Source organism: Triturus cristatus, chromosome 4_1, assembly GCF_964204655.1.
Source record: "Triturus cristatus chromosome 4_1, aTriCri1.1, whole genome shotgun sequence".
Taxonomy (NCBI): domain Eukaryota; kingdom Metazoa; phylum Chordata; class Amphibia; order Caudata; family Salamandridae; genus Triturus; species Triturus cristatus.
The window spans coordinates 1,112,144,569-1,112,168,287 of NC_140585.1; the positions used below are offsets into that span (position 1 = coordinate 1,112,144,569).

The following is a 23,719-nucleotide window of genomic DNA, read 5'->3' on the forward strand; positions in this document are numbered from 1 at the left end:
CCAGGCTATTGTCTCCAACCTTCAGACTACAGTGGACCTCCAGCACTCGCTGAAGTTCACTATCAACGTGCCGAAGTCACACCTGAATCCCACTCAAAAGCTCCTTTTCATCGGAGCAGTTCTGGATACAGCGCAGTTTCGGGCTTCTCCCCGGGAGCAGCGAGTCCAGGATATTCAGGCTTTGATACCGATGTTTCAGCCTCTATCCCGGATTTCGGTGAGAATGACCCTGAGGCTGCTGGACCTCATAGCCTCCTGCATCCTGCTGGTGGATCATACCAGGTGGCATTTGCAGGCTCTGCAGTGGGACCTGAAGTTCCAGTGGGCACAGCATCATGGGAATCTTTCCGATTCCATCCAGATCTCGGAGGGCACTGCACACCAACTGCAGTGGTGGCTGACGAACCAGGATTGGGTCAATGGCAGATCCCTCTCCCTTCCGCAACCAGAGTTCACGGTGGTGACAGATGCATCACTCTTTGGATGGGGTGGCCACAAGGAAGAGGCAGAGATCAGAAGCCTCTGGTCTCCAGCGGAGTTCAGGCTCCACATCAACCTTCTGGAGCTCCAGGCGATTAGTCTTGCACGGAAGGCATTCCTTCCTTCTGTCAGAGGAAGGGTGGTGCAGGTGTTCACAGACACCACTGCCATGTGGTACTGCAACAAACAGGGTGGGGTCATGGGCCCTATGTCAGGAGACTCTTCGCCTTTCAACGTGGCTGGAACATCAGGGCATGTCCCTGGTGGTTCAACACCTGGCAGGTTCTCTGAATACCAGGGCGGACAAACTCTGCGGAACGGTGCATAATGGATCACGAATAGCGTCTTAACTCGGAGGTGGTACAAGGTCTCTTTCAGCAGGCAGTGGGGAGAGCCTTGGTTAGATCTGTTCGTCACCGAAGAGAACGCGCAATGTCAGCAGTTCGGCGTGCTGGAATTTCCAATTCGGCACTCACTCTGCGTCGCTTTTCGGCACAAGTGGAATTGCGGTCTTCTATACGCCTTTCCACTTATACCACTTCTGCCCAGAGTGCTGAAGAAGATCAAGCGCGACCGGGCCCAAGTCATTCTTGTGGCTCCTGGTTGGGCACAAAGAGTCTGGTATCCCAAGCTCTTGAACATGGCCATCGATATTCCGATCAGACTGCCTCTTCGGAAGAGTCTTCTGTTGCAGCAGCAGGGGCCTGTCCTCCACCCGAACCTGTCGGGCCTCCACCTCCTTGCGTGGAGATTGAGCAGCGACAGTAGACCGCTTTCAACCTTCCTCCCGAAGTCTGTAACGTTATCTTGGCAGCCAGGCGTCCCTCCACCAAAACGGTATACTCCTGTAGATGGAACAAATCAGTGGCATGGTGCACAGCAAAGGCTGGGGATCCCCGTTCAGCCCCTCTTTCAGAGGTTCTCCTCTTCAGTCTTTCTTTGGCCCAGCAGGGCTGTGCTTTGTGCACTCTTAATGGCTATCTTTCGGCCATTTCGGCCTTTCTTCGCCTTCCTGATCAGCCTTCTCTTTTCAAGTCTCCTATTGTAAATAGGTTTCTTAAGGGCATTACTCACCTTTTTCCTCCTATTACTTTCGTAATGCCCCAGTGGGACTTAAATCTTGTCATGACTTATCGTATGTATTCTCCTTTCGAGTCACTACATAATTGTCCTCTCAGACTCTTGACTTTAAAAACTGCTTTTCTGGTTGCGATCACCTCTGCTTGCAGGGTGAGTGAGCTTCAGGGTCTATCTTCTGCAGGGTGAGTGAGCTTCAGGGAATATCTTCTAAACCTCCTTTCCTTGCTCTCCATCTGGACAAGGTTGTCCTTCGAACTAGACCTCCGTTTCTTCCCAAAGTGATTACCTCTTTCCACATAGGACAGACCATCACTTTACCCACGTTCTTCCCGCCCTGCACCCTTCCAAGGAGGAGAGACTCCACTGTCTGGGTCCAAAACATGCGTTATCATTTTATCTGGCTCGCACAAAAAAATTCCTGGTGGACGATCAACTCCTTGTTGGCTACGTGGGTGCCAAGAAAGGTCGGGTCGTGCAAAAACAGACCATCTCTCGATGGGTCGTCCTTCACATTAAAATCTGTTATTCCTTGGTGAAAATGGAGCCTTCGGTAGGACTGCGCGCCTATTCCTCCAGGGCGACGGCAGCCACTACTGCCTTGGGACGTGGAGTCCCCCTCAGTGACATCTGCCAGGCAGCCACATGGGCATCTCTGCAAACGTTCATTAAACATTACTGTCTAGATAGTCAAGTCCGGAGAGAAGACTTCTTTGGCCATTCAGTTCTCCAGGACTTTCTGGTGTGAACTTGGTTCGCAGACCCACCTCTGGGGTTGGTATTGCTGGGGTATCTATTCTATGGTAAGGAATCTATAACTAATAGTCTCTTTCAGAGAAACATGTTACTTACCTTCGGTAACAATATATCTGTAAGAGACATATATTAGGTATAGATTCCTTACTGCCTCACCCGTCCTACGAACTGACTTCTTGAGTAAGGTACTCCCCTTTCAGGGCCCTAGTTTTGAACCAGTGGTCAGTGACTTGCATGGCTCTGCGCTTCTGGTGTGGAATGACGTATAAAAGAACTGACGTCAGCGCACAGGGGCAGCGTCTACGTAGATACTGCAACGTCATCCTGGCGATCACAACGCCAATGACGAAGGCAAAGTCGACCGGCGCCACCTACCGACTTGCAGGGGTACTGCTAAAAGTTATCCAGATCCAGTCTGACACCTGGGAGTAATTCTAAGGTAAGGAATCTATAACTAATATATGTATCTTACAGATACATCGTTACCGAAGGTAAGTAACTTGTTCAACTATTATCTTATTAGCTTAATTAATTTGTTTCCATTTGTTCTTTAAGATTCATTCAGGATAAAGCGGGGAGAAACATGGTTTAAGCATACAACTCACTGATGGTTAACAACATAAAAGATTTGTTCATTGTTCCATTTGTTTCAATTTCCAATACACAACCTTCTTGTACTTAATTTGCACAGAAAAATACTAAATCCAGCTCTCCAACACATACATTGTGCTAGATTCTAATTCTATTGCAATGCATTTTCTTCAATTATTAATGCATTTTATGATAATATGCAGCAGTATTAAAAACTGATATTTATTCAGCTTTGTTCGAAGTACCAACTGCCAACGTTCAAAAAGTCACTGCAAAATGTCAGTACTCTGAGAATAGCACAATAAATGGCACCTGAAGTTGAGACAAGCACCTCAAAGATCAGTATCAATCAGTGACAATTCAGCCATTCGGACCGGTTCCCACTGGTGCTTATAAACCACTTTCAGAGGGATACATCTACTTGCAGATTCCTCAGCTGTTGAATAATCCCAAGCGTCAGGCTGGATACAGAAAGTTCATAGCCCTTTGATGCCAGTAGGGAGTACTGTGTCTGCATCAATACCTGATGACGTTTCCAAAGTCATAAAGTGCCCTCCCAGGCGCAACAACGTCAGTGCCCTTTTTTCAAAAGCTTCGATGCTGATCTTGCGCTCATTCACTCTCAGTTTCGTGCCTTGGATTACCACAAACCAAAAATACATTGCAGCGCTAGGATGTCTAGCCTGAGTCTTGTACGGACTGTGGGGGCGGAAGTCCATTATTCAAAGTCAACCTCCATAAACAAAACCAATACAAACTGTACTCCACTGAGCTTCATCAAAGCTGCACATACAAGACTTGTTCTCAACGCCACCAAAATGAATCTGAACCCCTAGGGCTTAATTAGGATTGGTCCTTGTGGGATGCAAGAATTATTCCACCCAATAAAATCTGACACCAACGTGTTTAGAAATATCACCTATGCTGACGTTTTGGGGACTTGCAGGCAGATTTTGGTGCTTAATGCACCTGGTAATTGCTGGGTTTTTTTCACCTTGTGTTAAACTCCAAATGATTTGACCTGCCGAAATTCAACAAAGGGTTGAAACTTTATTGTACTCTGTAATTCTTGGGTGTGATAAGTATTGCACCACTTATAATTGTAGCCAATGTGCAGACAGCCACCCATAATCAGACTCCTATCCTCCTTCGTAGCTGTACCAAAAATAATTATAAATCATTACTCCTGGTTATATGTTGATTTCAGTAATTCTCTGGGATACAGCGTAACCAAACAGACAGCATTCTGAAACAAGCACTGGCAAAGCCAATAGGTCTCGCCTATGCAAGAGTTATTGGCTTTGCCAATGTGTTTTAGCCATATCATACAGCAACATGGCTGCTGTTCGGCATGGTTAAATGTTAGTGGCAGAGAGTGGTGTAGAGTGGAATGGAGAAGATTGGAGTAGAGTGGAGTGGCAGAGTGTGTTGTGTATTGGAGTAACAGTGTGGAGTCGTAAAGAGTGGCATATACAGGAGTAGCATAGAGAAGAGTGGACTGGCGTAGAGTGCATTGGCGTAGAGTGTTGCAGAGTATTGTGGCATTGAATTCAGCGTGTACAATGCAGCGGAATACTATGCAGTGGCGCAGATTAGCACAGTGCATAGTACAGTGCAGTTGTGCAGAGTAGAGTAGTGTGGAGTGGCGCAGAGTAGAGTTGCTTAGAGTGAAGTGACGTAGAGCGCAGTGGCATAGAGTGGTGCAGAGTAGAGTATAGTGCTGTAAAGTTCTGTGGCATAGAGTGGAGTAGTGAGGCCTAGAGTGCAGTGTTGCAGAGTAGAGTGTCAGAGAGCAGTGGTGTACAGTGTGACATGAGCAGTGGTCTAGGGTACATTGATGCAGAGTAGAGTACAGTGGCGTAGAGTGCAGCGAAAGAGTGCAATTGTGTAGAGTATATTGGCTTACAGTACAGTGGTTAAGAGTAGAGTGGCGTAGAGTAGATTGTTTAAGAGTAGAGTGAAGTTGCGCTGAGTAGACTACAATTGCATAGAGTGTAATGGTGTAGAGTAAAGTGGTGTAGAGCGCAGTGGTGCAGAAGAGATTAGAGTGGCATACAGTGGATGGACAGAGTGCAGGGGCATACAGTTGGGTGTTACAGAGTAAAGGCCATTGGCATAGAGTGTATTGGCATAGTGTCAATCAATCAATGAATCAATCAGGATTTATAAAGCACAGGTAATCACCCAATAGGTATCAAAGCGTTTGCACGGCCTGGAGGCTTATTCGGACAGCCAGGTCTTGAGGCACATTTTGAATCCCAGAAGTGAGGTGATTACTCAGAAGTATATGGGGAGGTTGTTCCAGGTCTTTGCTGTGATACGGGAGAAGAAGCGTCCTCTACTTCTGCGTCCTCACTTGCCCACATGCTGAGAATGTGGGCAAGTGACAAGGAGGCGGAGCTTAGTATTCAACGGTAGGAAGAAGTTCAGGTGGTGGTAAACGTACGTGGGTACTTGGTTATGTAGAGCCTTGTGTGCGCTTGGGTCAGCAGCTTGAATTGGCATCTATTCTGTACAGGGAGCCATTGGAGTTGCCCAAGGTGGGGTGAGATGTGGGTTCGTCGGAGAAGGGAGAGGACGAGTCTGGCTGCGGCTTTCTGTATGGTCTGAAGTCTCTGTAGGAGGTGTGCGGTGATTCCTACGAAGAGGGCGTTGCCATAGTCCAGGGGGCTGTTGATAAGGGCCTGTCTCACAGTGCGTCTGGTGTGTAGGGGCCACTTGACGATCTTATGAAGCACGCGCAGAGTGAGGAAGCAGGTGGAGGAGACGGCGCTGATCTGTGATGAAATGGTGAGCTTCTTGTCAATGATGATGATTCCGAGGTTTCGGGCATGGTCGAGAGAATAGGTGCGGGTCCTAGGTCTGATGGCCACCAGGAGTCGTTCCATGTGTTGGTGCTGTTGCCAAAGATCAGTACTTCTATCTTGTCTGCGTTCAGCTGCAGGCAGTTATTTTTCATTCAGTTGGACATGTTTTTCATGCATCTGTGGAAGTTGGTTCTGGGGAGGGGGGGTTTATTGGTGAGTGTGAGGATGAGTTGGGTGTCGTCGGCATAAAAAAATAATGTTGAGAGCATGGGATCTGACGATGTTGGCCAGTGGGGTCATATATGCGTTGAAGAGCGTGGGGCTGAGGGATGAGCCCTGGGGAACACCGCAGGTGACTTCCTTGGTAACAGAGGTGACAGGTGAGAAGTGGATCCTCTGGGTTCTTCCGGTGAGAAAGGAGGTGATCCATCCGAGCACGCCCCCTTGGATGCCGATGTGGTGGAGTCTTTCGATCAGCGTGTGGTGGGATATGGGGTTGCTCTCTGTGGCCCCACATGGGACTATCTTGTTGTATTTAAATCAGCAAGAGGACAAAGTTCCTATGCCAGGGTGCATAAAGTCACCCATGCATTAGGGTGCAAAAAGTCACCCGTGCAGTGAAACATGAAAAGAAAAAGTGGAAAAGAGAAGAAATAGAAGAAAAAGGAATCCTAGGTATAGAAGACCCAAATGTGAGGGAGAATAATTCTACATCCTCTGCTGCCCTCACACACCCGAGGGGTGTCATGCTTCATCATCGGGCAATTGCTCCTCGTAGGGCCGACGCTGCAATTCCCTACGGGTCCCCCTAAGGGTCACTTTATCAGTGATCTTTTTAGAGGATTGCCGGATGGTGCATGAGGGTGTGTGGGGAATGGGTCAAAAGGAGGGTAATAAAAGTGCGTCCAAGTGTGATGAATTCAAGGGTAAACATGCAGCGCTAAGTTTTAAGAGTGCACCCTTGGCAGTCCAAATAACTGCTAAAAATGATTGACCCAAATGGCCTATTTTGCCTGGGTGTCAATAGTCAGCAGGGAATCCAAAATGGTTTCCACAGATCTCTATTACTCTGGGCCATTCATACACACAATACATACACCATGCAGGGCACATACATGCACAACATGCTTTTGGGATATTAACTCTAGTATCTGCGTTAGTGCTAACATGTGTTGCTTTACAAGAGCCAGTAGGCCTCCACTCCTGCCACAGATTTTAAAAGTCTGGTCACTGTGGATTTAAAAAACACTGTATACTGCCACCAGCATTCTTAGTATTTAACCCAGGAGAGAGACAGTAGTCTGTAAGTGCAATGATGGTATGCTACAGGTCACAGGACAGGTCCAGGACCCCACCTCAGTTAAAGGACAGGCTTAGGCCACTGTGCACACAGATTAGAGTAGGAACACAACTGTTCAGCATACAGCGAAATGCCTTTACTAACAGAACTCCTCTTCTTTATCCAATGTTTCCAAGATGATGTTTTATTTCTAATTGTATTCGAACAGAATTTGGCTTTCAGCCATAAGTGAAATTCCCGTAGAAAGAAGGCAGCTTGATAGTGCATACGTTTAGGAAGCCCTTCTTGGTTTCGTTAAATAGTATGTAAGATGGTACACATTTGCTTTATTCTTTGCCAACCAACATAAGAAATTCTTAAATACTTCACCATTTAAAGGAATATATTTAATCTAAAGTGGAAGAAAGAAGACTTGAAAGAAATATTACAATTGTGGCCCACCTCAAGCAATACACTCATTCTAATTCAGTATTAGTATAATGTTATAATACATTAACAATGGAAGGTCTCTAAAAATTGTAACTCCTAAATGCTTAAAACCACATTTTGCTTATCATAACATCTGTTTTACAATTCACTTTAGAGCAGCTTAGTGTAATAGGCAGAACTCACATTTTCTTGTAATTAATCTGATTACCTGACAACTCACTGAAGAACTCAAAAGATTAGATAGGAGTGACAAGATAGTTCAGGTTTAGAAATACTGCAAATCTATAATAAAATCCTCTAAATATAGTTTACCCTCCCATGTGGCTGGCGAAGGTACAGTTTTTCTAGCATTTATGGATTTGACAGCAGCCTTCGACCGGGTTAATCGAGGGAAATTATGGGAGATTTTAGAGTTGCTAGGGGTAGATCTGAGCTTGATATTTATCTTAAAATCATTGCATATGAACACTACAGCCCAGGTTCGGTATAGCAATGAGGGGAATCTAACAGACCACTTTTCTTGCACAGGGGGTGTGAGACAAGGCTGCATTCTGGCGCCTTTTTTTTTACATTATATATAAATGGTTTGGACAAAGCTTTGAGTACACTGGGAGTTGATTGCCCTAGAATAGCAAATAGAAGTACTCCCGTCTTATTGTATGCGGATGACGCAGTACTCCTCTCGCGTACAGGGAGGGGTCTGCAATCTCTTATCGATGGCTTCTGTGAGTTCATGGCAAATTTAGACTTATCCCCTAACCTTACAAAATCCTATATTATGGAAGCAGGAAAAAGACCAGCCAAGAATTTTACTTTTAAAATTGGGGGACACAAACTAGAAAAGGTTGAGGTCTTCAATTATCTAGGGATCACCTTCGATAAACATCTCAATTTCAACGCATTAATTACTGAAAAATGCAAACAGCACGTGAGCGTAATGGGCTCAATCATGAGTCGTGCTACGAGATTAGGTAGGTGGTCAGTGCTGGAAATATTGAATTTATATAACTCAATTTGTTGCTCCAAAATCCTGTATGGGAGTGAGGTTTGGGGATTCAGAAACTTGGCCACTATACAACTAGAGGAAAACAAGTTTCTTAGGAGGATCTTGCAGGTTCCGCAAAGCACTCCGGCCCATATTATTCACGAGGAGTTAGGGATCCCGTATATCTCTGACAGACTAAGTTTTAAGCCATTACTGTGTTGGATTAAAATATGGACCAACCCTGAAGCAAGTCTAAGTAGAGAAATATTAACAGACTGTATTAACAGGGATAAAGGTCAAAAGATACCATGGCTTAAATATGTTCAGGATAAATTGGAGTGGCTGGGTTTTGCAAAATATTTTAAAGAACCAATGGCCCTAACACAGCAGGTAAAGGTCACGTTAAAAGCAGAATTTATGAGGCGGATAGCCTGTGCCCGGGAAGATAGCGAAATTCTGAAAGGGTCAGTGAGATCTCATATATTAACTAAATCTGTTGTAGGTCTCGAACCCTACCTGGCACTGATCTATAATAGAAACGATAGGTTTTTAATGACCAGATTTAGACTGGATCTCTTACACCACATTTTAGCAGTTCCCGCGGGGTATACGAAAGATATTGGCACAAAGGGTTCCTGTGGCTGCGATCTGGGATCTCCACAGGACACCCTACATTTTGTATTTTTTTGCCCATTTTATGAATATCCGCGGGCTCTTTTTTTAAAAACCATCCTAAGAGCGAATAAATTTACCCAGGTTAGAGTAGCTCTTTTATACTTAAAACTGTCTGTGGAACCCTTCACATTGTTCTGTACTGTAAATTTTCTAAGATTAGCTGTGAAACTGAGGAATTCTAGAAGGGAGGCGTAAGTCAGTTTGAATGCCGGATGCTGTAGTTGAGGCATTCGGATTAAAGGCCCCCCGTATGACAGTCTTACATTGTATACAGAACAGGAGTTAATTCGTGGAGTGTTCACAATTGTTGACTCGTAATGTTTACAGTATTAGGGATGTTATAAGAAGTTGTTTTAATTAGGCTACGGCCTATTTTAATTCTGATTGATCTTATGTAAACTACGATCCTGCATTTTAATTATTGTTAAAGGGCTGGTATTCCCTACCTGTATAGATGTCAGCTCACTGCATTTTATAAAAAAACTATGAATTTGTAATTTAGTATAAATCTTAGGCCCAACTCTGCTATTGTGATCTTGGATTGGTCCTGCAGATATGTTTTATCTTAATGTTTTATGATGAATTGTTTATATTATTGTATTTGAAATGTGTAAATTCTTTGTTCTTTTATGGATGTTTTAATATCCGAATAAAGATACTTTTGAATTGAATTGATTGACCCAAATGGCCTATTTTGCCTGGGTGTCAATAGTCAGCAGGGAATCCAAAATGGTTTCCACAGATCTCTATTACTCTGGGCCATTCATACACACAATACATACACCATGCAGGGCACATACATGCACAACATGCTTTTGGGATATTAACTCTAGTATCTGCGTTAGTGCTAACATGTGTTGCTTTACAAGAGCCAGTAGGCCTCCACTCCTGCCACAGATTTTAAAAGTCTGGTCACTGTGGATTTAAAAAACACTGTATACTGCCACCAGCATTCTTAGTATTTAACCCAGGAGAGAGACAGTAGTCTGTAAGTGCAATGATGGTATGCTACAGGTCACAGGACAGGTCCAGGACCCCACCTCAGTTAAAGGACAGGCTTAGGCCACTGTGCACACAGATTAGAGTAGGAACACAACCGTTCAGCATACAGCGAAATGCCTTTACTAACAGAACTCCTCTTCTTTATCCAATGTTTCCAAGATGATGTTTTATTTCTAATTGTATTCGAACAGAATTTGGCTTTCAGCCATAAGTGAAATTCCCGTAGAAAGAAGGCAGCTTGATAGTGCATACGTTTAGGATGCCCTTCTTGGTTTCGTTAAATAGTATGTAAGATGGTACACATTTGCTTTATTCTTTGCCAACCAACATAAGAAATTCTTAAATACTTCACCATTTAAAGGAATATATTTAATCTAAAGTGGAAGAAAGAAGACTTGAAAGAAATATTACAATTGTGGCCCACCTCAAGCAATACACTCATTCTAATTCAGTATTAGTATAATGTTATAATACATTAACAATGGAAGGTCTCTAAAAATTGTAACTCCTAAATGCTTAAAACCACATTTTGCTTATCATAACATCTGTTTTACAATTCACTTTAGAGCAGCTTAGTGTAATAGGCAGAACTCACATTTTCTTGTAATTAATCTGATTACCTGACAACTCACTGAAGAACTCAAAAGATTAGATAGGAGTGACAAGATAGTTCAGGTTTAGAAATACTGCAAATCTATAATAAAATCCTCTAAATATAGTTTACCCTCCCATATTTCACAGGTACACTGTATTTCTTAGTTCAGAGTTCAGTCCTATAATGATTATGTGCTATTTATTAGTCTTTTTTTAAGAGTGTTACTACAAATTCTTGTAATCTTCTGTTCTCATAGCTTAAGTTCACTTGTTTACAGATATTATTATTGTATAACTGTATACCCATATCTTCATCTGAACGAAATATTATATTTGTATTTCTGTGTTCTTTTATCTTCAATAAAAATTATTTAACAAAAAAAAAAAAAGAGATACTGCAGATTATTATCATAAGATATTATTTTCAAAACTTTTTTGAATATCTAATTTCTGCTAAATTATTTCCAAATACAACTGTCCTACTTGATAGAAAACCTTTTCTACAGTTCCGAGAACAGGCATCTGTACTTTTACCCATTTAAGTCTACCAGGTCACTTACTCATATTGCCAGAAAGAAAGTGATTCTTCTCAAACCCCACTTCTGAATGATCAATTATTTTCAGCATTTCCTCTTTTAGCACAGACACAAACACTTCTAGGATGACATTCAAAAGTGAAAGTAATCAAACTAGAATACACAGTTATGTCTATTGCTGGCTTTGGAATCAAGATAAACAGGGAAATTTTACACTGGGAGGTAGGATACCCAATTCCAAAATATCAGATAGTTTTTATAAAAAGAGTGCAACTGAATCAACAAACTAATGATACCATTCCCCATAAAAGTAATCCGTCCATGTGTTCTCTATTTTTAGACTAAGATTTGGATTTTGCACTTCCTATAAACAGATTCAAGCCCCGAACATTAGGGACAAATCATTTGCTTCTCCATTTGAAACCACCTTTTCCATTATATTCAAATTTCCATAGAACGGCAAATTCATTGTGTGCTCAATTCCGAGATAGTTGAACGATCTGTTTTAAATAGGGTGTGGATTTTCCAAGGCGTCTTATTTTTATGCCTTTTACCGAGAAGTTTTCTGCTTTGATTGTCTAGTTCCAAAAATATAAGTCTTGTAAAGAAGACCTCCATGCATTTTAACATCTAGTGGATAATTTAGTTCTGCTGTTATTCTACCTACGGCCAGACTACGAATGTCTTCAAGAGACACACTTGAATTTCAACATTTCACAGGATCCAACTGAAAAAAGAAAAAAAAAAAAAACACCTTCAAAGGGTTCGGTTATTTTTGCTGAATAGTTAATTACAAAAACGACTAAATAATGCCTTCAAAGAGTGCCACAAAGCAAACATATTGATGATTGATCCTTCATTCCTGTGCATGAAAAAATAGAACTCTTCTCTTTCTTGCCACAAGGAACAATCATCTAAAACAAGTGACGAGTTCAGACACCAGTATTTCCAGACAGTATTAGTTCTGAGAACGCAAGTGTAAAGTAAACGCTTGGAACGGTACGAACCACTGTTTACTTAATATCTGTTTCTAGCACTGAGCCTGCGAACTGATTAGATATCTTTTTTTTTTATGGGCATCATTGATTGGGACCCATCTACAATCGGAAAAGTCCATATTCACATTTACAAAAATGTTCACAGTGCCTATTATTCACCAGTCTCAGAGTGGTCCAGCAGACATCTAAGGCAATATTAAAATCACCCCACTGCCATGTGCTTCTCTTTGAATTACTTTAGTAATTGTGATAGGATTCAAAGAATGGTAGAATATAAATGCTTGGCATGTAAACATTAGCCAGGATCATCTGTAGTTTCTTCCACTGCTTCCACGTGGACTACATTACCTTCTGCACCACTTAGGGTCCTTCCTGCCTGCTATTGTAAGACACTGAAAATGTAAACAGCAATACATTTTTAAATCAATGCAGATAATTACTTACCAAGAAACAGAACAATCAGGATTATAATGATTGCAAGGAATGCCTTGTTCCAGTAAGCTGCAATTCTGTTCCACAAGTTGATTTTAAAAATCTTTTGCCATCTGAAAAACACAGCACAAGTCCATCAATCAAAATAGATTAGTTGTCAAAAAATTAGATTTTGTCAAAGACCAATGACACGCAAGGCAGAGCTATGTTCCTTCAAAGAATTCTCTTGATACCACAGTTTCAAATTTGCGAAGAAAACATGGTATCAACACCTTTCAGTTTTAAAATGATCCCTTTATCATACCATCAGGATTTTTCCGGATTACACCAAGGAAGTTCAGGCCCAACAGCGCTCATACACAGATGTCAAACAGAAACTGTGCGCTCTTGGCCTCCAAAATAGACTGCTTTTCCCAGCCCGTCTCCGAGTTGTCTTCAAAACAAAACACAATTCTATGAATCCCCACAATCTGCTTGGGCCTGGCTGAATGAAGAACGACCCCTCAGGGTCCGTCCCGCCTCTCGAGTGCGCCATCCAGACTACCGGACCACTGTCTCCTAAACAACGCAGGAGGCGCACAAAATCATGTAGAGGCCATGGAGGCCGCAAAGAGGCATCTAGATCACCCAGCTAAGCTACTCGAGTGCCTAAAGGCACTACCAGCCAGGCGGGCTCCGAGCTCCGGCAACAGGAAGGATCCATAGGTGACCTGTCCCCCGAGCCAAGCCCCACCAGAACTCTGGATCTGGCGACCATGGACTCCGATCTTTGCAGAAGCCCAGTGATCTGATGAACCAACAGGGATCATTGAGACAAAGCCGGAAGGCCTCCCCCCTCCGGGGCCCGGGATACATATCCCAACAAACTACAGAACTCCGAGAACTCTGCCGATGCTACGACCACATCCGATATCAGAGATGGGGTCCACCACGCAGCTCCTAAGCTAAGCGCTTTAGTTTAGCCAGTTAGTTCTAGTTCATAGGGCGACAGATGCTTCTGTTCCAGAAGTATAGGATGGGGGGTGGCAAGGAATGGAGGGTCGGGACCGTTGTCCACTGTTTAGCTTTGTGTTTCGCTTTGTTATCATTTTCGTTTATTGTCCACAGCACTCTAACATCTGGCCATCATAAATGCTTTTTGACCCTACACACCACAAGAAAAAGACCACAATCCTCTCACAGATCCACATCAGACTCTCAGGGGGCCAGGGCCCCACGACCCCTTTCCTCCACATAGTTAACATGTTGTATGCAGTTGATAAGGGCAATTACCTCCGAGTCCAATCCTGGAATGTCAACGGGTTGCCTGATTGCATCAAGCATACAGTCGGTCTTGAAGTATGCCAAAGACAAGCTCCCGACATACCCTTACTCCAAGAAACCCACCTCCTGGGGACCCAACGCTCTTGCCTCTCACAATGCGGATTCGATAGGGTGTGACACTCTGGCTTTGAACGAGGTTCACGGGGGGTTGCAATCCTACTGCGAAGGAGCCTCCCCTTCACTCTCACCCACGTTACTAGAGACCCTCAAGGCCGGTTTATAGTTATATCTGGGACGCTGGAAAGGAACACCCTCAACTTGACATCCATATGCGTCCCACCTGCCAAACTCACCTCATCGCTGCAACAACTCACTGACATCTCTGCCCTACACCTGGGACAGACGTTAATAGGAGGCAACTTTAACGCAGTCATGAAACCGATGCTCGACACTACTGGTACACCCTCTCCTACTACGATAGCACACGCAAAAAAACTAGGCGACTGGGTGGAAACCTTGGGCCTATGTGAACGTCTGGAGAATCTGGAGCCCCGAGGCTCCCACTACACACACATCAGCGGCACACCACACACAGTCGCGAATCAACATGTTTTTCATGCCCGCACCTGAATGGCAAAGAGTAACTGATATTGCTATCATTCCCTGAGGAATGTCAGATCACTCAGCCCTACTCCTGCACATAGGCGAAACACCCGACACACTTAGGCCGATGTGGCAGCTAAACACCTGCTTTCTGCAAAACAGAGAGGTCAAGAAAGCAATAGGAGAAGAACTGAACCAATATTTAATCACCAACCTCCACTCTGTTCACTCCCAGAGCACCCTCTGGGAGGCAAGCAAAGCCACTATCCGGGGAGTAGCCAGGGGCCAGGTCCAGGGGCAGCAGCTCGCCCAGAATAGCTGACTGACCATTTTCGAGGCGCAGGCAACCCGTCTGGAGACTGGTCCAACCAAGACCCCAGACGACTCGCAGGACAGGCAACTCGCGATCATACGCAAAGAGATTAAGCAAATCTCGCTAGATTCGGCCAAGGTGCTATGGCGTTTCTCTGTCGCCCGAGTGAATGGCTAGGGTGACAAGAACCGGAAACTGTTGGATAGACTGGCTTCGTACCCTCTGGCCAACCGAATAATTCCCGAAGACCGCGACCTCTCCGGGGGAACCCAACACACATCACCTGCGATCGCACAGGTGTTCGCCGACTACTACGCCCACCTATATTCTGCTCGTAAACCTGCGAACTCCCTTCTGAGCTTGCTTGACCAGACAAAGGTCTGTCTCCCCTGACTAATGGACACAGAGGCAGCTGACCTGGATCTCCCCTTCATCCCGGAAGAAATAAACAATGCAATCTCCTCGCTGACGGCTGGGCCCGGACGGATTCCCGCAAGAATATTATGCCGCCTACCAGGACCTACTGGTCCCTCAACTTTCCAATCTATTCCAACATGTCGCAGAGGTTGGATCATTTCCCCCCGAAACAGATATGGTGACTATTGTGGTTATCCCCAAAACCCAACCACCCTCATCGTCCTGTGAGGACTACCGCCCGATTTCACTAATTAACACCGAGGTAAAGATATATGCCACGTTCCTGGCCCGACAACTGTGTCCATTCCTTAATCAACTAGTCCACCCAGACCAATACGGCTTCATGCCGGCACGCAGCATCAGACACTGCTTACGACGCCTCCACTTGGCTCTTGCGAACCGCCAATTACTTACCCCCTATTTAGCGCTCCTCCTTGTTGACTCTGAAAAAGCCTTCGACACGGTCGACTGGTTCTACCTGGATGAAGTGCTAACAATGATGGGCCTGGGTCAACACTTTTGGTCCTTCGTTCGGGTCCTATATTCCAACCCCAGAACCAGAGTACTCACCAATGAGGCCCTCTCTGAGGCATTTCCGATCCAAAGAAGTACAAGACAAGGCTGTCCGCTCTCACCCCTCCTATTTGCACTGGCGATGGAGCCCTTGGCGTGCCTCATTTGGACGGATGATTAAATCCAAGGCTGGTCCTGGGTGAGCCACCATAGACCCGGCCCGCTCCGGCCCTAGGTGTCTTCAGGCCCTTCAAGCTTTTGAGAATGTCTCAGGCCTCTGGCTCAACCCAGCAAAATCGACCTTGGTACCCCTCCACCTTTCCAGGGAATGCTTTGATTGGCAATCAACTATTCCCATCAGGCAGCAGTCGTTCAAATACCTGGGAATATGGATCACCCTGCTCCCCGAACTGGAATGGGCATTAAACATTACCCCACTCGTCAAGAAGGTCAAGGAGGATCTCCGGCGCTGGCAAACCCTGCCACTTAACCCACTCGGAAAGGTGGCTTTGTTCAAGATGATGATCCTTCCCTGCTTCTTATATATAATTCAGAACACCCCTTTCCACTTCCCACGAAGCTGGTTTAAAGAGATGGATAGCATGGCCACAAGGTTTATGTGGGATGGGGCGAGACCGCGTATCGCACTCGCACGATCCCGCGCTTCAATGGCAGCATGGGCATGACATATCTTTACCTGTATTACATAGCCACCCTACTGCTCGTCCTTCATGACTGATTCAACGGGATTGGTCTGACCCAGCCTATAAAACAGAGCTAAAAGACATGGAATTCCTCCAAATCCAAGCATGCCTATATGGAAGACCAATACCTAGAGCAATGCCGTTGGAGAGCCGGGCAGTCTTGCTGGCCTGGCGCTCAGCCCTCCGGCATAAATGTTGGGACAGCAAACTGAGTCTCTCTGGCAGGGCGTGTAGCTGAGGGAGGTGGCAGCACTCGAGGGATTCAAAAGATGGGACTTCATCTGCATCTCACAGCTGGGCGACGTATGGGTGGGTGATAACATTAGGACATTCCAAGACCTGCAGAGGTGCTATACCCTCCATGCTTCGCAGTTCTACAAACACCTGCAGCTACGGCACGCCCTCAGCGCCCATATATCCACAGGAACTACGCTCCCCGCATTTAGTCCACTGGAGGCTCAGGTCACGATGGGGAACTTGGGGAAGGGGGGGAGGAGTATCTAGGATACACCGCACCCTTACTAATAATGGCCCGACAACGCTCAACCCGCTCAGGTACTAGTGGGAGGGATGGCTGGGAGGATAAAGACTGGCGCGATGCCCTTATGGCCCTCAAAACCATCACCACTTCAGCCAGACTCCGTCTAATCCAATTATACGACCTCCACATCGCCTATCTCACCCCAGAGTGCCTTCATAGAGCAGGCCTACGTCCTTCACCGAAATGCAATCGCTGCGGATAGGAGCCCGCTGACTTATCAGATGGTCTGGTCCTGCCCCCGCCTTTCCCCATATTGGGACCAAATAGACTCCTGGGCTGGCAGGTGCCAGACAACCCCATACACCTCATCTTGGGAGTCATGGATGGCTTAGATGGGTCCGGACAGTATTAAACAATGGGGATACCCAGTAATGCGCAGAACCTGGGGACTATTTCATGAAACGAACAGTGGTTCTGCCACAACACACTTATCAAAATTAGACTTTTGTTATCCCCTTATACCGTGGGATTACGTTAAATGTTACAAACAAAACTGCCTAAACACGTATTTGAAAGAAAAAAGGTACAAACTAATTGTATTATCTTTGAAATAAATTTAGATTTTACATGACAGATATCATAGGTCAATGTAAAACAGGACATATACACAAAGTGAAACAAGGGAAAGTGAGGTGTATTTGTACATAGATCACAACGCAATACATTAAACAGATAACATTATTTACATAGAAAAGAACTACATTTAAGCATAGTGTAAAAATATAATGTTAATCTCTGGATGACCGGGAATTATAGGCCATATGTATGAAAAATACGTTTTGCGATTCTCAAATTGCGATTTCTAGGGAATCGCAATTAGAAAATCGCAAAATGCAATGTATGTAGGATTTGCTAAATACTTTGCGAATCCTACATATTCCTTATTTGCAAATCGCAAATTGAGATTCGCAAATAAGGAATACCCTCCCATTCATTTTTATGGGCTAGAAGGCCCATAGGAATGAATGGGAGGACATTCTCAATTTGCGATTCCCAATTAGAGAATCACAAATTGAGCATGCAATTTCAAGGTTGCAAGGGTGTCCATAGGACATCCTGTTGCACCCCTGAAATAGGCAAGTGTGCACATGTGGCGAACATACATGCCCTAAGGGCATGTATGTGCGCCACATGGCACTTTGAAAAATGCCAAAAAGTGCATTTTTCAAAGAAATCGAAACATACCACCAACCTGAAGTTGGTGGTAATTTGCGATTACTTAAGTCAAAATCGCACAACTTGGGTGCTTCGTACATTGCATTTAAGGAATCGCAATTTGGGCTTACTTAAATGCATTCGCAAAATAAGGAAACGCAAATTTTGCGATTCCTTATTTTACGAGTGGGTTTTAGTGTGCTACATTGCACATTGCCTAAATTGCGATCGCAAACGCTGAAATTCTGCGAATTTCAGCGTTTGCGATCGCAATTTGGCTTCATACATATGGCCCTATATTCCTTCTTATTCATATTGGTCAAGTAGGATTCTAGTGCTTCTGATTATGCGTCTACATTTCAACCCTTATATTACTGTGCAATATAGAAGCATCAAACTAGGGTCTTCCACAGGACCAGAAAAGGATAATCTGTGTATTGCCTGCATGAAAAGAAAACATTGTTTAGGACTCATGTGTTTAGACCAATGATCGTGAAGCTAGATAAACCCCATCTGGTTAGCTCACCTTGTGAGTTGGTCCCAGATGGATTCAAGCGGTTGATTAGGGGCCAATTAAATTGCTTCCTCCTGGGGCTCCTAGGTAGCTCCCAAACACTTTTAAAGAAAATATATATTGAGGGGCGGGCACAGCAGGCTCTCAAACCACCTAAAGTAATACATAAACACATGTTTTAAAAATGGGTACGTAATGGTCATATATAGAATTGGAGAATAAATTACCCCATCAACCGCTGGCGTCATGTGCTCAGAGACATCCAAGATTTGCAGAAAATTGTAGGGGCATTCTGCCTCCATACATCTCTTTCGGTCCGTTAGTAGTGAAGGACAGGCACGCTGTGCTCATGTACCATCTACAATAAAGTTATGAGCAGTCACTAAATATGCACCCTTTTTATTTGTGGAGTTCGTATAAAAGTCATTATTTGAAACAAATGCACTGGGGTGGCGTTGTGGGCAAAAGAACAATGGATTTAACCCAGATCTTTTGACTGGGGGAGAATGTTTGCATTGTCAGCATTCCATCCATCATTTGTTTGCTGTACCAATTTTCGCCCTAAGTGGGATGGTGTACTGCTTGATTTTCCCGGCCTTCTGGTGTTGTAGAGCGATCAATATGACTTCAGTCTCTTTCCATCCGAGTCTAAGGACTAGAGTAGTGAATAGGGCCTATTTATTAGACACTTTGACACGATCCCGTGCTCCTACCCATAGATCAGGGCCTACATACATAGTCTAGGGGATAGATTCGTTAGCATTAAGGATAATCTGCCCTATAGTGAGGGTATTTCATGGAGTCGTGCTGAATTCAGGCCTGGTAGGCCTCAGACAGGAGAGACTCCATCTTTCTTTCTGCTCCGGCAGCTTGGGACATTTCTAGGCGAAGGGTGATATTTTAGTTATGAGGTGTTATTCGCTCGGAGAGAACCGGTTCAGGCCGGCCCTTATCGAAGGAGTGTATTTTTTTCCCCTGCCGAAGACACTACATCAGGCCGGCCGGCTGGGAACGTGTCCTTGGCACGGGGAGGTACAGGAATTTGGTGGGCGGCAGGTTTCGAGCTGGAAATTTCCATGAGAGAATGCACCTCTATATTAGTGAAAGTCTGAGTTAGATATGGGCACTTGCTTCTAGACCATAGGCGGCATCTGGCCGTTAGCAGAAAAGCTACTACTTATTCCAGGGAAGACAGATGACGAACTTGAATTTAAGGAGGAGGAGAGAGTAGCCGACGAGGAAGAGGTTCCAGTGACTCGGGGAGGGAGAAGGGAGTAGATCCGCGACTGCGGAGGTGTGACTTCCAGGCGAAGCCGAGGCACAGACGAGAAGGGAACCTAGATGACCATTGAGCACAGGCTACATACGACTAAGGTGATGTCGACCCCTTTCTATTGAAGTGTGTAATCTAACCTTCTACTTTCCTTGCAGGTTGTATATATAATGTATTCTGTGAATGTGCATGTGGCATTTAAATAAAGTATTTAGCTTGTCGTGAGTTAGCATGTGTTGTGTATCCTTGTATAGGAGGATAGCCTATTCTTCTAGTCAGATATAGCTTGACATGAACAGATGTTAATCCTGATCAGGTAAGTGATAACTGAATGAGGGAGAGAGAAGCCCCTCGAACTAAAGAACAGGTTGTGCTCAACTAATAGTCTTTGTGTGATCTGAATATATAGTAATCCCGATTCCCCTGTCGTGTACTACGGTAATAATAGGATGAGCTTGTGCTAAGGCTGCCGTCTGGGTAGGAGATTCTGGGTCTGCCTGAGACCGCGAGACTGTGTGTTGCTGCCGTCTGGGTAGGAGATTCTGGGTCTGCCTGAGACCGCGAGACTGTGTGTTGCTGCCGTCTGGGTAGGAGATTCTGGGTCTGCCTGAGACCGCGAGACTGTGTGTTGCTGCCGTCTGGGTAGGAGATTCTGGGTCTGCCTGAGACCGCGAGACTGTGTGTTGCTGCCGTCTGGGTAGGAGATTCTGGGTCTGCCTGAGACCGCGAGACTGTGTGTTGCTGCCGTCTGGGTAGGAGATTCTGGGTCTGCCTGAGACCGCGAGACTGTGTGTTGCTGCCGTCTGGGTAGGAGATTCTGGGTCTGCCTGAGACCGCGAGACTGTGTGTTGCTGCCGTCTGGGTAGGAGATTCTGGGTCTACCTGAGACCGCGAGACTGTGTGTTGCTGCCGTCTGGGTAGGAGATTCTGGGTCTGCCTGAGACCGCGAGACTGTGTGTTGCTGCCGTCTGGGTAGGAGATTCTGGGTCTACCTGAGACCGCGAGACTGTGTGTGGCTGCCGTCTGGGTAGGAGTTCTGGGTCTGCCTGAGACCGCGAGGCTGTGAGGTCTTGATATATACATATAATAGGAATTCCCTGTCCTTAGGTGGTACATATATATGTGGTTATTTAGGTGTAAAAAGGCCCTAGGGAGGGGGTAACGTTCTGGGTTGGGTTAGAAGGGCTCTGTTGAGCGGGTTCCACCCGATCTGAGAACCCAAGCAGAACAGATGGGTATGCCCAGACGTGGGTCCCTTGCTCACTGTGCCACTGGATTCATGCTAGCCTAGCTGAAGAAGGGTGACATACCCTGAATCCGGTCCCAGGTTGCTTGCTACCGGTCTAGGGAGGACAGGACCTGGCAGTCTGGTCTGGACTGTTCCCATGAGGCACATGGTCAATGCTGATTTGCATATGGCTGGGTCCAAACTGGGGTGGCATAGTGGGAAAAAGAACAATGGATTTAACCTAGATCTTTTGACTGGAGGAGAATGTTTGCATAGTCAGCATTCAGTCCATCATTTGTTTGCTGTAACATTATTAACAAGGCGTTGTTACTAACCTCCGGCGTCAAGCGCTCGGAGGCATCACTTGATTAACAAACTCAGCAGGGGCCATTTACCTCCTCGAAATTCAAAACGCTTGGGTCCCGGAACTAATTTGTTTCCGTAGACTCTGTCAAAATAGAACAAGGTGCTTAACTTAAACATTATGTTGAAAAGAAGGAAAGCATACAGACTCACATCCATGGAGTGTAGCTTACCTTCAACATTGCTCACAGCGAGCGTAGCATAAGCGCGTCTTTTCGGGATGGAAGAACGCTTGTGTCACGAAAGAATTTGAAGCTGTTCGAAAGTGGGCAGCGGACGTCCTCGCGGGCGGCTGATACGCTAGGAATGTGAATTCCTACGTGCTTGCGCCGTTTGAAAAAATGCAAGGGTGATGCTAAAAAGTATCACTGCATGTCCTCTAGGGATCTGTGTCAGAACAATAGCCCAAAGGATAATCAATCTTAAGGGGCGATCTAATGTATCCATATTTGCCTGAATAAAGCATGATCATTAGTGACATCTTTATAAAAAGATTACTTTCAGAAGTGGCAAAAACAATCCATTTAGGAAAAGGGGTTTTCGGTAAATTGTTGCCGTACTACCGTGGTTTACATAACAATTTACGCATTACAATGTGTTATTAACATGCATAAAATTGTTTGTGTTTTGTTGACAGTTGATCTACAACTCGCGCATTACGCTAATTGATGTTCATATTAATTCCAACGTACTACTGTGGTATACATAAAAATTGCGCATTACAACATGGTAATGTCATGCATAAAATCATTTGTGGTATATCGACAGATGACCCACAATTCATGCATTTCTCCATTTGGTGTTCATACTAGTGTGGTCAAATGTTACAAACAGCCATTTGTACGGTGACTTTCGACTATCCTATTTTACTTGATAAAATTACAAAAGGGCATGTGTACTCAGAGTACACAAAGCATTATTTGATCATGTTCATATTGTATGTACACCAATTATCACAGTCATTACATACATTTGAAGGGGCACAATCTACAATTGTTGCATTTAGGAAATACATAGATAGTTGGCAAGTTTGCAATCTCAAGCATGAAAAACATTTATTTAATTCCAATAGTGTACATATATACATAGGTGCTTGTTTCTACAATATATATACACGTTTATTTCTGTGACATTTCAGAAAGTTCATTTAGAGACGGTCACTAAATTACAGATAGCCTTGGGACAGATTATTTAACCAGTGCATAGCAGGGAGATTTGCCTAGGAATCTCTTCTTATTCATTTAGGCCCCCCTGGATGGAGTCCAAAAGATTGATCCACTTACATTCTCTAAGATTCATGATGGATGTCAAAGACCCTCCCCTTGGGTTAGGTTGAATCTTTTCTAGTACCCACAATTCTAAACTGTTGTAGGAGTGATGCATCTCCTTAAAGTGTTCCACCAAAGGGGCAAATTGAACATTGCAGCGAATTCGAGAACAATGTTGCAATATCCTTGTTTTAATCTTTTGTTTGGTCTGACCAACATATACTTTCTGACACGGACATCTAATGATGTAAATCACATCTTTCGTGTTGCAATTAGTATGGTGATGCAGAATTTACTGTTTGCCTTTGTATGTAAAATCTTTCTGTTCCTCAGTTAAATCGCAGGCTTTACAAAATCCACATTTGAAGTGGCCCTTTAATGGAGGTAACATCAATAAGGCACGGGTGTCTGGTGTAGGTTTTTCTCTTAAACATGAACTGACCACACAATCTCTGATATTTCTCCCTCTTTCGAAAGCAAAGAGAGGCTGATCACTGGTCCGTATTTCATCAGCCACAAGGGACCAATTGTGATTTATAATTTGTTTGATTTCACTGCTCCTATTGTTAAATGTAGAGACACACACAATCCTGTCATTTTCAGGTTTTCTTTTTTATTTTGGTTAGTGTGCAACAGTACGTCTCTATGACAATACCATGCTAGTTGTCTTGATTTTTTCAACAGACTCCGTGGATAGCCACGTTCTATCAGTCTGGACAAAAGTGAGTCTCATTCTTTAAAGAAATCAGACCTCCAGGTACAGTTCCTACGGACATATTTTGTTTGAGTGGTTTTCTGTATAGAGAGGTATATAACATCCTTACTTCCAACTTTACAGTGAGATCAAGGACATTTATCTGTTCTTCACTGTATGTCAGTGAGCTGTATAGCTCTCTATCAAT

At 44.5% G+C, this 23,719-nt stretch overlaps 1 protein-coding gene across 3 annotated transcripts in view; it reads right to left on the reverse strand.

The window, feature by feature from the left end:
* BCAP29 (B cell receptor associated protein 29) overlaps positions 1–23,719 on the reverse strand; it is a 284,369-nt gene that overhangs the window by 208,818 nt on the left and 51,832 nt on the right. For all 3 annotated transcript variants that reach the window (XM_085654121.1, XM_085654119.1, XM_085654120.1), the window contains exon 3: positions 12,675–12,775. In XM_085654121.1, coding sequence (XP_085510247.1) covers positions 12,675–12,775 — 101 coding nt within the window. The remainder of the gene's footprint in view (positions 1–12,674; positions 12,776–23,719) is intronic.